This window comes from Phocoena phocoena, chromosome 18 (assembly GCF_963924675.1).
Source record: "Phocoena phocoena chromosome 18, mPhoPho1.1, whole genome shotgun sequence".
Classification (NCBI taxonomy): Eukaryota; Metazoa; Chordata; class Mammalia; order Artiodactyla; family Phocoenidae; genus Phocoena; species Phocoena phocoena.
The window spans coordinates 39,094,350-39,109,770 of record NC_089236.1 but is presented as its reverse complement, the minus strand read 5'-3'; the positions used below and the strand labels follow the sequence as shown (position 1 = coordinate 39,109,770).

At 35.8% G+C, this 15,421-nt stretch overlaps 1 protein-coding gene across 1 annotated transcript in view; it reads right to left on the bottom strand.

Annotated features, from left to right (window-relative positions):
• Window positions 1-15,421, bottom strand: part of PCDH9 (protocadherin 9) — a 991,580-nt gene that overhangs the window by 609,091 nt on the left and 367,068 nt on the right. The window contains exon 3 of the mRNA XM_065896163.1: window positions 12,602-12,701. Within this exon, the coding sequence (XP_065752235.1) occupies window positions 12,602-12,701 (100 nt within the window). The remainder of the gene's footprint in view (window positions 1-12,601; window positions 12,702-15,421) is intronic.

Below are 15,421 nucleotides of genomic sequence, written 5' to 3'. Positions count from 1 at the left end.
ATTAAAATGGACAAATCCTTAGAAAATTCCAATCTTCCAAGACTGAACCAATAGAAAAGAAATAGAAAATATGAACAGACCAATCACAAACACTGAAGTTGAAACGGTGATTAAAAATCTTCCAATAAACAAAAGCCCAGGACAAGATGTCTTCACAGGCAAATTCTATCAAACATTTAGAGAAGAGCTTAACACCTATCCTCAAACTCTTCCAAAATATAACAGACAAAGGAACACTCCCAAAATCATTCTACAAAGCCACCAACACCCTGATAACAAAACCAGACAAAGATGTCACAAAAAAAGAAAATTACAGGCCAATAACACTGATAAACATAGATGCAAAAATTCTCAACAAAATACTAGCAAACAGAATCCAGCAGCACATTAAAAGGATCATACACCATGATGAAGTGGGGTTTATCCTGGAAATGCAAGGATTCTTCAATATACTCAAATCCATCAATGTGATACACCATACTAAAAAATTGAAGGATAAAAACCATATGAAAATCTTAATAATGCAAAAAGCTTTTAACAAAATTCAACACCAATTTATGATAAAAACCCTAAAGAAAGTGGACATAGAGGGAATCTACTTCAACATAATAAAAGCCATATATGACAAACCCACTGCCAACATCATTCTCAATGGTGAAAAAACTGAAAGCATTTCCTCTAAGATCATGAACAAGACAAGGGTGCCCACTCTCACCACTATTACTCGGTACGGTTTTGGAACTTTTAGCCGTGGCAATCAGAGAAGAAAAAGAAATAAAAGGAATTCAAATAGGAAAAGAAGAAGTAAAACTGTCACTGTTTACAGATGATATGATGCTATACATAGAAAATCCTAAAGATGCTACCAGAAAACTACTAGAGCTAATCAATGAATTTGGTAAAGTATCAGAATATGAAATTAATGCACATAAATTTCTTGCATTACTATACTCTAACAATGAAAAATCAGAAGGAGAAATTAAGGAAATACTCCCATTTACCATCACAACAAAAAGAATAAAATACCTAGGAATAAACCTAACTAAGGAGGCAAAAGACCTGTATGCAGAAAACTATAAGACACTGATGAAAGAAATCAAAGATGATACAAACAGATGGAGAGATATACCATATTCTTGGAAAATGACTGTACTACCCAAAGCAATCTACAGATTCAGTGCAATCTCTATCAAACTACCAATGGCGTTTTTCACAGAACTAGAACAAAAAATTTCACAATTTGTAAGGAAACACAAAAGACTGAATAACTAAAGCAATCCTGAGAAAGAAAAACGGAGCTGGAGGAATCAGGTGCCCTCACTTCAAACAATGCTACAAAGCTACATTAATCAAGACAGTATGGTACAGGCACAAAAACAATAGTATAGATCAATGGAACAGGATAGAAATCCCAGAGGTAAGCACATGCACATATGGTCACCTTAACTTTGACAATGGAGGCAAGAATATACAGTGGAGAAAAGACAGCCTCTTCAATAGTGGTGCTGGGAAAGCTGGACAGATACATGTAAATGAACGAAATTAGAACACTCCCTAACACCATACACAAAAATAAACTCAAAATGGTTTAAAGATCTAAATGTAAGGCCAGACACTATAAAACTCATAGAGGAAAACATTGGCAGAACACTCTATGAAATAAATTACAGCGAGATCCTTTTTGACACATATCTTAGAGGAATGGAAATAAAAACAAAAATAAACAAATGGGACTTAATGAATCTTAAAAGCTTTTGCACAGCAAAGGAACCATAAACAAGATGAAAGACAACACTCAGAATGGGAGAAAACATTTACAAAGGAAGCAACTGACAAATAATTAATCTCCAAAATATATAAGCAGCTCGTGTAGCTCAATATCAAAAAATAAACAACCCAAACCAAAAATGAGTGGAACACCTAAACAGACATTTCTCCAGAGAAGATATGCAGATTGCTAACAAACAAATGAAGAGATGCTCAACATCACTAATCATCTAATCAATTAGTGAAATGCAAATCAAACCCACAATGAGTTATCACCTCCCACTGGTCAGAATGACCATCATTAAAAAAATCTAGAAAAGGGAACCCCCTTGCCCTGTTGGTGGGAATGTAAATTGATACAGCCACTATGGAAAGCAGTATGGAGATTCCTTAAAAAACTAAAAATAGAATTACCATATGATCCAGCAATCCCACTGCTGGGCATATACCCAGAGAAAACCATAATTCAAAAAGATACATGTACTGCAATGTTTGTTGCAGCACTATTTACAATAGCCAGGATATGGGAGCAACCTAAATGTCCATCAATAGATGAATGAATAAAGAAGTAGCACTTATATACAATGGAATATTACTAAGCCATAAAAAGGAATGAAATTTAGTTATCTGTAATGATGTGGATGGAACTAGAGTCTGTCATACAGAGTGAAGTAAGTCAGAAAGAGAAAAACAAATACCATATGCCAACACATATATGTAATATAAAAAAAATAAAATGGTACTGATGAACCTAGCGGTGGGGCAGGAATGAAAACCCACAGGTAGAGAAATGACTTGAGGACACAGGGGGGAAGGGGAAGCTGGGATGAAGTAGCACTGACATATATACATTACCAAATGTAAAATGGATGACTAGTGAGAAGCTGCTGCCAGGGAGATCAGTACAATGCTTTGTGATGACATAGAGGGATGGGATAGGGAGGGTAGGAGGGAAGCTCAAGAGGGAGGGGATAGGGTATATATGTATACATATCTGATTCAGTTTGTTGTACAGAAGAAACTAACACAACATTGTAAAGCAATTATACTCCAATAAAGTTTTTTTAAAAATTAAAAAAAAAAACTAATATCAACTGTAATACCTATTCTAAGCACTAAAAACAGTTAATTTTTCAAAGTTAAATTTGCTTGGGTAGCATGAATATGTAATACACCATCAACATGAAAATGCAATTATTTAGTATAATATTCATATATTAAATCCTGTTTAACTAGATCCAGAATATTAATTTAAGTTAGTTAAGTAAGGTTAATATGTGATAAGTACAAAAAAGAAAAGAGAAAAAAAAGGAAAGGAAAGAAGAAAAGAGAAGAAAAGAAAAGACCAAGACCAAGTAAGACAATTGCAAATGTGCCTGGCTTTACATCTCTCCTTTTTTATTTGAAAGTAGCTGATAATGTTAACATCTTCCTCTTACTCCACTTGGTATTGTTAATTTCTAAGACGTATTACAAACACTGAGCTCATTGTATTCCCAGCTCTTGGTGTGCCTTTGGTTTGGTGACACAAGCTCAAGGTGCACCCATAACTTCATCTTTAATGGGGAGGGAGATTACACTTACCTGAAGGACAACTTTTCTAAGGTTATGAATATGAAATGTAAGACATGCAGTAATAGTTTAATACATTTTAATTCTCTTCCCTTACCACACAGTCACTCCTCTCACTCTCCACTTGACATGTTTTATTCTATTAAATATGTCCATCAAATGACAGTCTGTAATTTTCATGAAACAAATGATAATTTAACTTCGATGAACTTCTGAATCCAGCAAAACTTGCCTCATAAATTTATGTAAAAGGTCAGAAACATTTCCTTTATCAAGATGGTTTTCCCAATTTTGGTCGATTTATAGCAGTGGTCCATCCTGGGATATCTTTTTTGTTTTGTTTTGTTTTGTTTTGAGGTATGCGGGCCTCTCACTGCTGTGGCCTCTCCCGTTGCTGAGCACAGGCTTCGGACATGCAGGCTCAGCAGCCATAGCCCATGGGCCCAGCCGCTCCGAGGCATGTGGGATCTTCCCAGACCAGGGCACGAACCAGTGTCCCCTGCATCAGCAGGCGGACTGTCAACAACTGCACCACTAGGGAAGCCCATCCTGGGATATCTCAATCAACCATCTGCACCCATGAATTTCACACTTGTAATAACTGCCACATTTCCAAAGTCTGGCAGTTAAAATTCACGTGTTTTAAAACTCACCATTTCCCTAACTCTTAGAGCTAAGATTTCCATCTGACATTGATTTTCAGATTTCATTGCTACAAAGGAAAAGTCTTATCTCAAAAATTCATACACTAAACACTAGACCATTTTGTAAAAATACTTCAGCTCAAGCATCAAAAACAGTGACAGGGAACAGCTACTCATACTGAGGTGCAGTCTTGTGTGAATTCCAATAACTGAGACTTTTCCTACAGATTGAAGAGTATAGACCCTGAGAGCTCTCTCTGCTTATATTTTATGCAGTTTCATGGGTAAAGGGAATTGAATATAGTAAAGGGAAATGACAACAAAATTTATAGATCAAAGATGCTTAGTAAGGATAATATGCATTTATGGTATGAAAACAAGGTGCACTTATTTTTTCTTTGCCTCTATTTTAACAATTATGATGTTCTGTGTGTCCAATGACAGAAGGCCTGCCAGGAAGATAAAACTTAAACATGAAAGTTAGTTTAAATTCCACACTTAATTTGAAATCTAATTTAGGAACTATTTTCTTTGACACTTGCTTGAAAGAAGTGTATGTAGCTTGAGGGTAGTTATTAGATCACTCGAGGATCAGAGAACATGGATCTAATTCTAGTGCTTATCTGTAGCTAGCTCTGTGACCCAGGGCAAACTACTCTGTCTTTTTAGTCTTCAAATTATGCTTCAGTAACATGAATATATAATCTCGATGGTCCCTAACAGTCAAATAGCAGGTGATTTGTTTTCTTTTTATTAGACATTATCATAGAATAGTTACACTGAGGTTTCTGAAACCACATGCTGTGGTTTACTCTATCTTCAGTAACTACTATCTTTGTGAATTTGAGAAGAATTACATAACCTCTGTGTGTCTCAGTTTCCACATCTGTAAAATGGGAATAATAATAATAGTACCTAGCTAATGGGGTTGTCATTAGAGTTAAATGAGCTATATTTTAATAATTGTAATATGAAAATTTCCTATATTTCCTCATATCTTAAAGCAGGACACAAATTAAAGAAATCATAAGTAAACATTTATTAGAGTTTAATTAACAGCCATTTTCCCATAGTGGTACATGAAATTGTAGCACGTTTTATACCCAGTAATAGATTAGATGAAATTTTGTAATACACATAAAGTGCTTAGACTAGTGTTTGGGCAAAAATTGCCCAATAGATGATATTAACATTTATCTATAAGTAAGCAGTAATTATTATATCTAAATTAAGAGTGATAAGTTGAGTGATAGTTTAAGTGTGATTAAACTCTTGCTAGTCGTATCAACCTTTGCTTTATTTTGTATCTAATGTCATAGTACAGATTTAATAACTTAATTCAATTAATAAATAATAATTGACATAAAATATTACTTTCTACTTGAAAAACAGAATAGTTTTATATAATTATTTTTATGATAGAACAAACGTGCTCTTTTTTACGAAGTAAGGTGATTAAAGATAGAAAGTATAAATTGTGAGAAAATTGAAAATTAAGAATATACATATGTTTACCAAGTTTAGTCTATTATTCAATATGAAGAAAAAAATAACAGCATATTACAGGCACCAACTTTTAGATTATAATTGCCTTTAGTTATAAATTCTCAAGAAAGATTAATATTAGATTAATAACTTCTAAGGAACTGCTTACTAAACCGATTCCCTAGTTATTGGTCTACAGATATTAAGCATTTATACAGAAATCCTGTCTCTCAGAATGCTTTATAGAACTCCAAAGCTGGCATCAGTTCTATCTTCAAGTTTTATTTTATAAGAAAGTTCAGAGGAGGAGCTTCAAGATGGTGGAAGAGTAAGACGTGAAGATCACCTTTCTCCCCACAAATCCATCAGAAATACATCTACATGTGGAACAACTCCTACAGAACACCTTACTGAATGCTGGCAGAAGACTTCAGATGTCCCAAAAGGCAAGAAACTCCCCATGTACCCGCATAGGGCAAAAGAAAAAAGAAAAAAATAGAGACAAAAGAATAAGGATGGGACCTGCACCAGTGAGAGGGAGATGTGAAGGAGGAAAGGTTTCCACACACTAGAAAGACCCTTTGTGGGCAGAGACTGCAGGTGGTGGAGGGGGGAAGCCTTGGAGCCACAGGGTAGAGCACAGCAACAGGAGTGCAGAGGGCAAAGCTGAGAGATTCCCTCACAGAGGATCGGTGCCGACCAGCACTCACTAGCCGGAGATGCTTGTCTGATCACACACCAGGACAGGTGGGGGCTGGGAGCTGAAACTCCAGCTTTGGTCAGACCCCAGGGTTGACTGGGGTTGGTTGTGTGAAGGCAGCCTGAAGGGGGCTAGTGCACCATAGCTAGCCAGGATGGAGTCCAGGGAAAGGTTTGGAAATACCAAAGAGCCAAGAGACTTTTTCTTGCCTCTGTTTCCTGGTGCATGAGGAGAGGGGATTAAGAGTGTTGCTTAAAGGAGCTCCAGAGATGGGTGCAAGTCGTGGTTATCAGAGTGGACCCCAGAAATGGGCATGAGACTCTAAGGCTGCAGCTGTAGCCACCAGGAAGCCTGTGTGCAAGCACAGGTCACTATCCACACCACCCCTCCTGGGAGCCTGTGAAGCTCACCACTGCCAGGGTCCCGTGATCCAGGGACAACTTGCCCAGAAGAACACATGGTGCTCCTCAGGCTGGTGTAACAACACATCAGCCTGTACCACCTCAGGCTCGCCCCGCATTCCATACCCCTCCCTCCCCCCAACCTGAGTGAGCCAGAGCCCCTGAAGCAGCTGCTCCTTTCACCCTGGCCTGTCTGAGCAAAGAACAGACGCCCTCAGGTGACCTACACACAGAGGCAGGGCCAAATCTAAAGTTGAATCACAGGAGCTGTGCAAAGAAAGAAGAGAAAGGAAAATCTCTCCCGGCAGCCTCAGGAGCAGCAGATTAAATCTCCACAGTCAACTTGATGTACCCTGCATCTGTGGAATACCTGAATAGACAATGAATCATCCCAAATTGAGGAGGTGGACTTTGGGAGCAAGGATATATATAATTTTTTTTCCCTTTTTCTCTTTCTGTGAGTGTGTATGTGTATGTGTCTGTGTGTGATTTCATCTGTAGAGCTTTTCTTTTACCATTTGTCCTAAGGTTCTGTCTGTCTGTTTTTCATATTTTCTTGTTTTTCTTTTTTTAGTATAGTTTTCAGTGCTTGTTATCGTTGGTGGATTTGGTTTTGGTTTAGTTGTTCTTTCTTTCTTTCTTTTTTTTTTTTAATCACTTAATTTTTTTAATAATTATTTTTTTGTTTTCTATTTTAATAACTTTTATTTTATCTTTTTATTTATTTCTTTCTTTTTTTCTCCCTTAATTCTGAGCCGTGTGGATGACAGTGTCTTGGTGCTCCAGGCAGGCATCAGGGCAGTGCTTCTGAGGTGGGAGAGCCAAGTTCAGGACATTGGTCCAAAAGAGACATCCCAGCTCCACATAATATCAAATGGCAAATATCTCCCAGAGATCCCCATCTCAATGTCAAGATGCAGCTCCACTCAACAACCAGCAAGCTACAGTGCTGGACACCCTATGCTGAACAACTAGCAAGAGAGAAACACAACCCCACCCATTAGGAGAGAGGCAGCCTAAAATCATAATAAGGTTACAGACACCACAAAACACCACCAGACATGGACCTGCCCATGAGAAAGACAAGATCCAGCCTCATCAACAAGAACTCAGGAACTCGTCCCCTCTATCAGGAAGCCTACAAAACCCACTGAACCAACCTTAGCCACTGGGGACAGACACCAAAAACAACAGGAACTATGAACCTGCAGCCTGCGAAAAGGAGACCCAAAACACAGCAAGTTAAGCAAAATGAGAAGATAAAGAAACACACAGCAGATGAAGGACCAAGGCAAAAATGCACTAGACCTAACAAATGAAGAGGAAATAGGCAGTCTACCTGAAAAAGAATTCAGAGTAATGATAGTAAAGATGATCCAATATCTTGGAAATACTATGGAAAAAATGCAGGAAACGTTTAACAAGGAACTAGAAGAACGAAAGAGCAATCATGAACAACACAATAAATGAAATTAAAAAATCTCTAGACGGTGTCAATAACAGAATAAATGAGGCAGAAGAACAGATAAGTGACCTGGAAGATTAAATAATGGAAATAACTACTTCAGAGCAGTATAAAGAAAAAAGAATGAAAAGAATTGAGGACAGTCTCAGAGATTTCTGGGACAATATTAAATTCACCAACATTCGAATTATAGGGGTCCCAGAAGAAGAAGAGGAAAAGAAAGGGACTGAGAAAATATTTGAAGAGAGTATAGTTGAAAACTTCCCTAACATGGGAAAGGAAATAGTCAATCAATTCTAGGAAGCACAGAGAGTCCAATAGAAGATAAAACCAAGGAGAAACATGCCAAGACACATATTAATCAAACTATCAAAAATTAAATACAAAGAAAAAGTATGAAAAGCATCAAGGGAAATATAACATACAATTGAACCCCCATAAGGTTAACAACTGATATTTCAGCAGAAACTGCAATCCAGAAGGGAGTGGCAGGACATACTTAAACTGATGAAAGGGAAAAACCTACAACAAAGATTACTCTATCCAGGAAGGATCTCATTCAGATTTGATGGAGAAATTAAAACCTTTATAGACAAGCAAAAGCTGAGAGAGTTCAGCACCACCAAACCAGCTTGACCCCGAATAGCCAAAGCAATCTTGAGAAGGAAAAACGGAGCTGGAGGAATCAGGCTCCCTGACTTCAGAGTATACTACAAATCTACAGTAATCAAGACAGTATGGTTCTGGCACAAAAAAAGAAAGTTAGATCAACGGAATAGGATAGAAAGCTCAGAGATAAACCCATGTACCTATGGTCACCTTATCTTTGATAAAGGAGGCAAGAATATACAATGGAGAAAAGACAGCCACTTCAATAAGTGGTGCTGGGAAACCTGGACAGCTACATTTAAAAGAATAAAATTTGAACACTTCCTAACACCATACAGAAAAATAACCTCAAAATGGTTTAAGGACCTCAATGTAAAGCCATACACTATGAAATTCTTAGAGGAAATCATAGGCAGAACACTCTATGACATAAATCACAGCAAGATCCTTTTTGACCCATCTCTTAGAGAAATGGAAATAAAAACAAAAATAAACAAATGGGACCTAATAAAACTTCAAAGCTTTTACACAGCAAAGGAAACCATAAACAAGATGAAAAGACAACCCTCAGATTGGGAGAAAATATTTGCAAATGAAGCAAGTGACAAAGGATTAATCTCCAAATTTTACAAGCAGCTCATGCCGCTCAAAATCAAACAAACAAACAAAGAAACAAACAACCCAATCCAAAAATGGGCAGAAGATCTAAATAGACACTTCTCCAGAGAAGATATACAGATTGCCAACAAACACATGAAAGTATGCTCAACATCACTAATCGCTAGAGAAATGCACATCAAAACTACCATGCAATATCATCTCACTCCGGTCTGAATGGTCATCATCAAAAAATCTGCAAACAATAAATGTTGGAGAGGATGTGGAGAAAGTTTACACCCTTGCACTGCTGGTGGGAATGTAAATTGATACAGCCACTATGGAGAACATTATGGAGGTTTCTTAAAAAATTAAAACTAGAACTACCATACGACCCAGCAATCTCACTACTGGGCATATATCCTGAGAAAACTATAATTCAAAAAGAGTTATGTACCCCAATGTTCATTGCAGCTCTATTTGCAATAACCAGGACATAGAAGCAACCTAAGTGTCCAGTGACAGATGAATGGATAAAGAAGTTGTGGCACATATATTCAATGGAATATTACTCAGCCATAACAGAAAACGAAATTGAGTTACTTGTAGTGTGGTGGATGGACCTAGAGTCTTTCATACATTGTGAAGTAAGTCAGAAAGAGAAAAACAAATACTGTATGCTAACACATATATAGAGAGAATCTAAAAAAAAAAAAAAAAAAAAAAGGTCATGAAGAACCTAGGGGCAAGATTGGAATAAAGACACAGACCTACTAGAGAATGAACTTGAGGACAAGGGGAGGGGGAAGGGTAAGCTGGGACAAAGTGAGAGAGTGGTAGCATGTATACGGACATATAAACACTACCAAATGTAAAATAGGTAGCTAGTGGGAAGCAGCCGCATAACACAGGGAGATCAGCTAGGTGCTTTGTGACCAGCTAGAAGGGTTGCATGTGGAGGGTGGGAGGGAGGGAGATGCAAGAGGGAAGAGATATGGGTATATATGTATAACTGATTCACTTTGTTATAAAGCAGGAATTAACATACCATATTAAAGCAATTATACTCCAATAAAAACATTTTAAAAAATCAGATATAGTCGTTCTTCATTTAAAAAAATGTGTACTTAAGAAATTAGGCAAATTATTATCAAAAGCAATGCACGCATAAGGAGCTTGAAACACATCTGGCACAGAGGACATGCTACAAAAGTGTCCGTTTTCTAAATCATTATCTTTTATGGTATCATAGACCACTAGAGAGATATAGGACCTAAGAGATAACTTACTTTGAAACCACTCAGACTACAATTGGCCTGGAGTATATATGATGGTTAAATGAAAATTTGTGAGATAAAAGTTTTCTGAAGTATTTTCTTTCTTTCCTTTGTTTATGAACATAGCACAGCAGATTTATTTTCACTATTCTTTGATGATTGGAGTCATAATATATATTGACGTTGTAACTTTTACTATCATTTTTTCTTGTCAATATTCCCTAGAACTTTAGTCTAATAAACTCTGTACACACTGTGTTCCTATGCTTTGAGACTTATAAAATATCTAGGGGAGAAAAATATCTGGTTCATAGAAAATTATTTTAATTACAGCTCATTTAAATTCCTTAGAAAAAATAAGAAAATCTTCAGTTAACAATTTTCATATTCTACCCTCTTGGGTAATTCAAGAGGTCTCTGGGGAGTATGTATTGTTTACTCAAAAGATACAGACATAAAAATGTTATATAAATGAGTATAATTCTTAGGAATTTGAAATCAACTTGGATTCCAATGGCTTTCAGGTCATTCTGTAGGGGCTTTTTAAAAGTTTACATGAGTGTTTATGAATGAAACATTTATTTCTGCCATAGAATAAGGGTTGCATTATTATTGAATGGAATAAGGGTGAGTAATGGCACACACTCCTGTGTTCTAGACACTTGACACATACATAGTGATGATGAACAAAGGGTTAAAAATTACAGTTCTTCTCTCAACTGTCAAGTGATTAAGATTTTGGAGAGAGAAAGATAAAGAAAATAAAAGCAAAGCAGGAAGAAGACTATAGAAGGATGTTTCTAAATAGCTCTACACAAAGAAAAAGAAAAATAAGAAAAAAATACATGGAGGAAAAATTAGGGGATAAGCTGCCTCAAATGTCACTTTATCCTTTTTCCACCTCAGTTAATGGTATGTCCAAAAAAAGAAGTTACCTACTCAATTAAACTTCTATTAATCAAAGTAGTTTCTCTGACCTACATTACACCCAGAATTTTGAAAAGGATAGATTCCTTTAGTTGGCAAAAACACTTTACTGTTAATAATAATTAATAATTATTAATAATAATCAAAACGTTTTCAGTACCTTTAAGGAAATGGGGGGGGGAACCTAGCTTCAATGAGAAAATAGAGAAAATGGAAAACACATGAGCACACCAGTACACACACATACATATATGCCCATATACATATTCTGTCTATCCATCATCTTTTTACAATCTATGTTGTGACAGTGGACAATAGGTGAGACAAATATGTGTGTATTAATACTAGAGTCAATTATTGAAACACAATTCATTAAAAATATGGATCTTTTATTGCACAATGTGAACATACTTAGCATTATTAAACTCTGCACTTAAAATGATTAAAATAGTAAATTTCATGTTATGTGTTTTAAATCACAATTTCTTTTTAAATGAAAAATAACATATTCCTACACCCAGCCATATTAGAATAATTGGTACTGGAATAGCTCTCCCTCCAAAAAAATAAATAAATAAATAAAAAATATGGATCTTATACAGTGGATGAACCCATTAAGGAAAAAGGAAAATGATGATTTTTATTTTAAATTAAAACATACAGGACACTAAAGGATCAAGCTGAGAAAAAGTAGTAAAAAAGAAAAGATTAATGAAAACTCCAATTTAACCTGTTATTAAGCAGCATTGTGTTCTTTGTCTTCCTTGAGTATAGCGGATGAAGCAAATCAATCTTTCAACAAATTGATGTGGGCATTTTTAGCTCAACTAATAAAAACGAATTAAGAACATTTAAAAATAAAGTTGCTCATTGCTTTCTCCAAAAATTGGTAAAATTAACACTTTGCCTTCAATGACAAGAACACTATATTTCATATTTCGACCATTACTAAAAAAGGAAAAAAGATTATAGCTTCCTTTTTGTTCTAATATCGTTTATTTAAAGTTGTTTTAAAAAAGGTACTAGTGTAAAAATACAACCATAAAAGCGGTCATCAAAGAAAATATTTATAATAGTTAATTTAGAGTATTTAAAACCACGAGGAAAATGCAAATTGCTCAGTACCAACATGGTCTCTATAGAGTTATGGCATGTCTCATAATGGCTTTCTTCATTCTCCTGAATGTGGAAACCCACAGAGCTGGGACATTTCTGAGGAGTGACAGGAATATTGTCACTTTTGCTGTGTGAGTTACACTGAAAGAGATTACCAAATAATTGTGATAAATTACTCCACATTAAGAATGTCTATTGAGAGACATGGTTATTTGCTAAGCAACTAATAAAGGAGGTCTCTGTGAACTAACAGGGGTCTCCCTCAGGTACATGTATTCACATTGAGCCTTTACGAAAAAAATAAAAAAAAATGGTATATAATATAAACGGTATATAGTATAAACGGTATATAGTATAAAAATAATAATAGATATTATTATTATCCCCAGTTACAGATGAGGAAAATGAGGCATAAAAATATATTTTTCCCAAAATTGGGCTATTACCCAGCTCTCTGGGACCATGCCCCATACCTTATCTACCATATGCATGCCCCTTATAAATGACACATTTTAAGTAGATAAAACTGAAAAATTAAAAGTTTAAGGTTTTAAAATATTACTTCACTTTTTTCTGTACCAAATACAAAATATTTTAAAATACAGGTTAACTAAAATAATTCACCTAGAAATGGATGTGAACTGTAAAACATAAGATATTAAATTATGGCTTGGCCTTTCTCCATGAAAATATTAAAATGATTGTTTTCCATATTCCTCACAAGAGTTGTTTTATGTGAAAACAAGATATTATTCACTTTCTTTCATCCTTGTTTCCTTCTTTCCTAAATCTCTTATTAGATTCAAGGCTGCTTGGTCATTTACTAAATATCACATTGGGGTGTCTCAGGTTTCTACTTTAATAAAGGATATTGTAGTGCCCCCCAAAGGGGCTCATCATTGGTATATAACCTTTCCTCTCTTATAAGACCACAGAGCCTACACAAGTTTTTATGATGTAAGAAGGGAAGATAATATTTTTCAAACTAGAATTCCACATTTTTGCTTCACTAATGAAATTTTATTTTCCCCATACCAGAGAACAATCTGTTAGAAAATTACTATTAAATACATTTTATAAAGCAAGTGAGGGGCTTCCCTGGTGATGCAGTGGTTGGGAGTCCGCCTGCCGATGCACGGGACGTGGGTTTGTGCCCCGGTCCGGGGGGATCCCACATGCCACGGAGCGGCTGGGCCCATGAACCATGGCTGCTGAGCCTGCGCGTCTGGAGCTTGTGCTCCACAATGGAAGGGGTCACAACAGTGAGAGACCCACGTACCGCAAAAATAAATAAATAAATAAAAATTAAAAAATAAAAAGCAAGTGAGTTTTAGAGTTTGGCATAATTGAGGTCAGTATATTTTCATCTCAAAACCACCATTTTATATATTTATGTGTATTTTAAAATATTCACATTACATTTTCTAAAACTTTTTTATTTTAAACACATAAAAATGGAAAATATTTTTAAAATAATTTCAGAATACCTTTCATTACATTCCAACAATGTCAATTTTTAATTATCTCATTTATTTTTCTTTGTTTGTTTAAAAGCCATAGCAATATGGCAGACTAGGAAAGCATGACTCTGAAATGCAAACCCATATTAGAAACCTTTCAGCATCAAAAAAAATATATGCCTTGTCCTCTCTACAAACAATATTATTTCAAGCCTGTTCAAAACCTGCCTCTTCTAGGAACTCTTCGTGGGTAATGAAATAAATTATTGCATTTAGCCTCTGTTTGCAACCTGAGTGACTTAGATGTAGTTTGTAAAATGCTGCTCTGCCAGTATTAATTCTTGGAATGTGCCTGAGTTTGTCTGAACAACTTCGCTGTTAATTATGAAGGCGTATCTATGATATCTCTCCACAGCAGCTTCCTTAGCTTTCAAAAAAAAAAAGTTTAGGCCTTAAAACAGTTATTTTCATCTGTGACATTTTAGTCTCTCAATTCCTATCCCTAGCTTCTCCTCATATCTATTCATGCTGATTAATCTTTTTAAAACATCTCATGTATGATGCAGTTTTTCTCCCTAGAAACTTTTCATCAATTCCTGTGGCCCAGCAGTGACTCTCATTCTGCCTGTGTATTAGAATCACCCAGGGAGCTTTAAAAAGTGTCAATGGATGAGCCCTACCTCACACCAGATAAATTAGGGCTCAGGCAAAAATACTTTTGAAATACCCAGCTAATTCTAATGTGAAGCCGGAGTTTAGAATCCCTGGATTAGCGTTTTCATTTCTTTTCTGGCCTTAGGATACTATAAGGAATTTTGGCCTCACTCCTCTTTCAATCTGATCTCTTGCTCCTTAGCATTTTTTCATCATTTTCCTTATTTAACCTTCTGTGTATTAGGTGATACTGGTGATTTTTCTTTTTCATGGATATATCATAATGCCTCTGAAACTGAAAAAAAATCCTTTATTTGCATAATACTTTATACCTTTACATATAAGATTTTATGTATTATTCACAAGAAACTTCTGCAGAGAGAGGTAGATAATATAATCCTACGTTAACATATGGGGAAGGCAGAGGTTCAGATATATTCAAAGCCCTCTGTGCAAAGATTTGCCCAGTAAAATCACTCCTAAGTGACAAGACTTGGGCTATTGCTACTCTGCCATAACTCCCTTAAGGGAGTCATTCATTTGCTTATTCATTCACATATTCTATTCTGTTTGTTCATTTGTTTGATCGTCAGATATTTGCTGAGTGCAGGTTATGTATCAGGATTTTAGTGTCTCACAAAGGTATGGCATTTCATATCTGCGATAGTCTCACACTAGCAGTGAAGCCATAATTGGAAACACAAAAACCACTGTGATATGCATAAGTTGCAAAGGGACAGAAGGGAG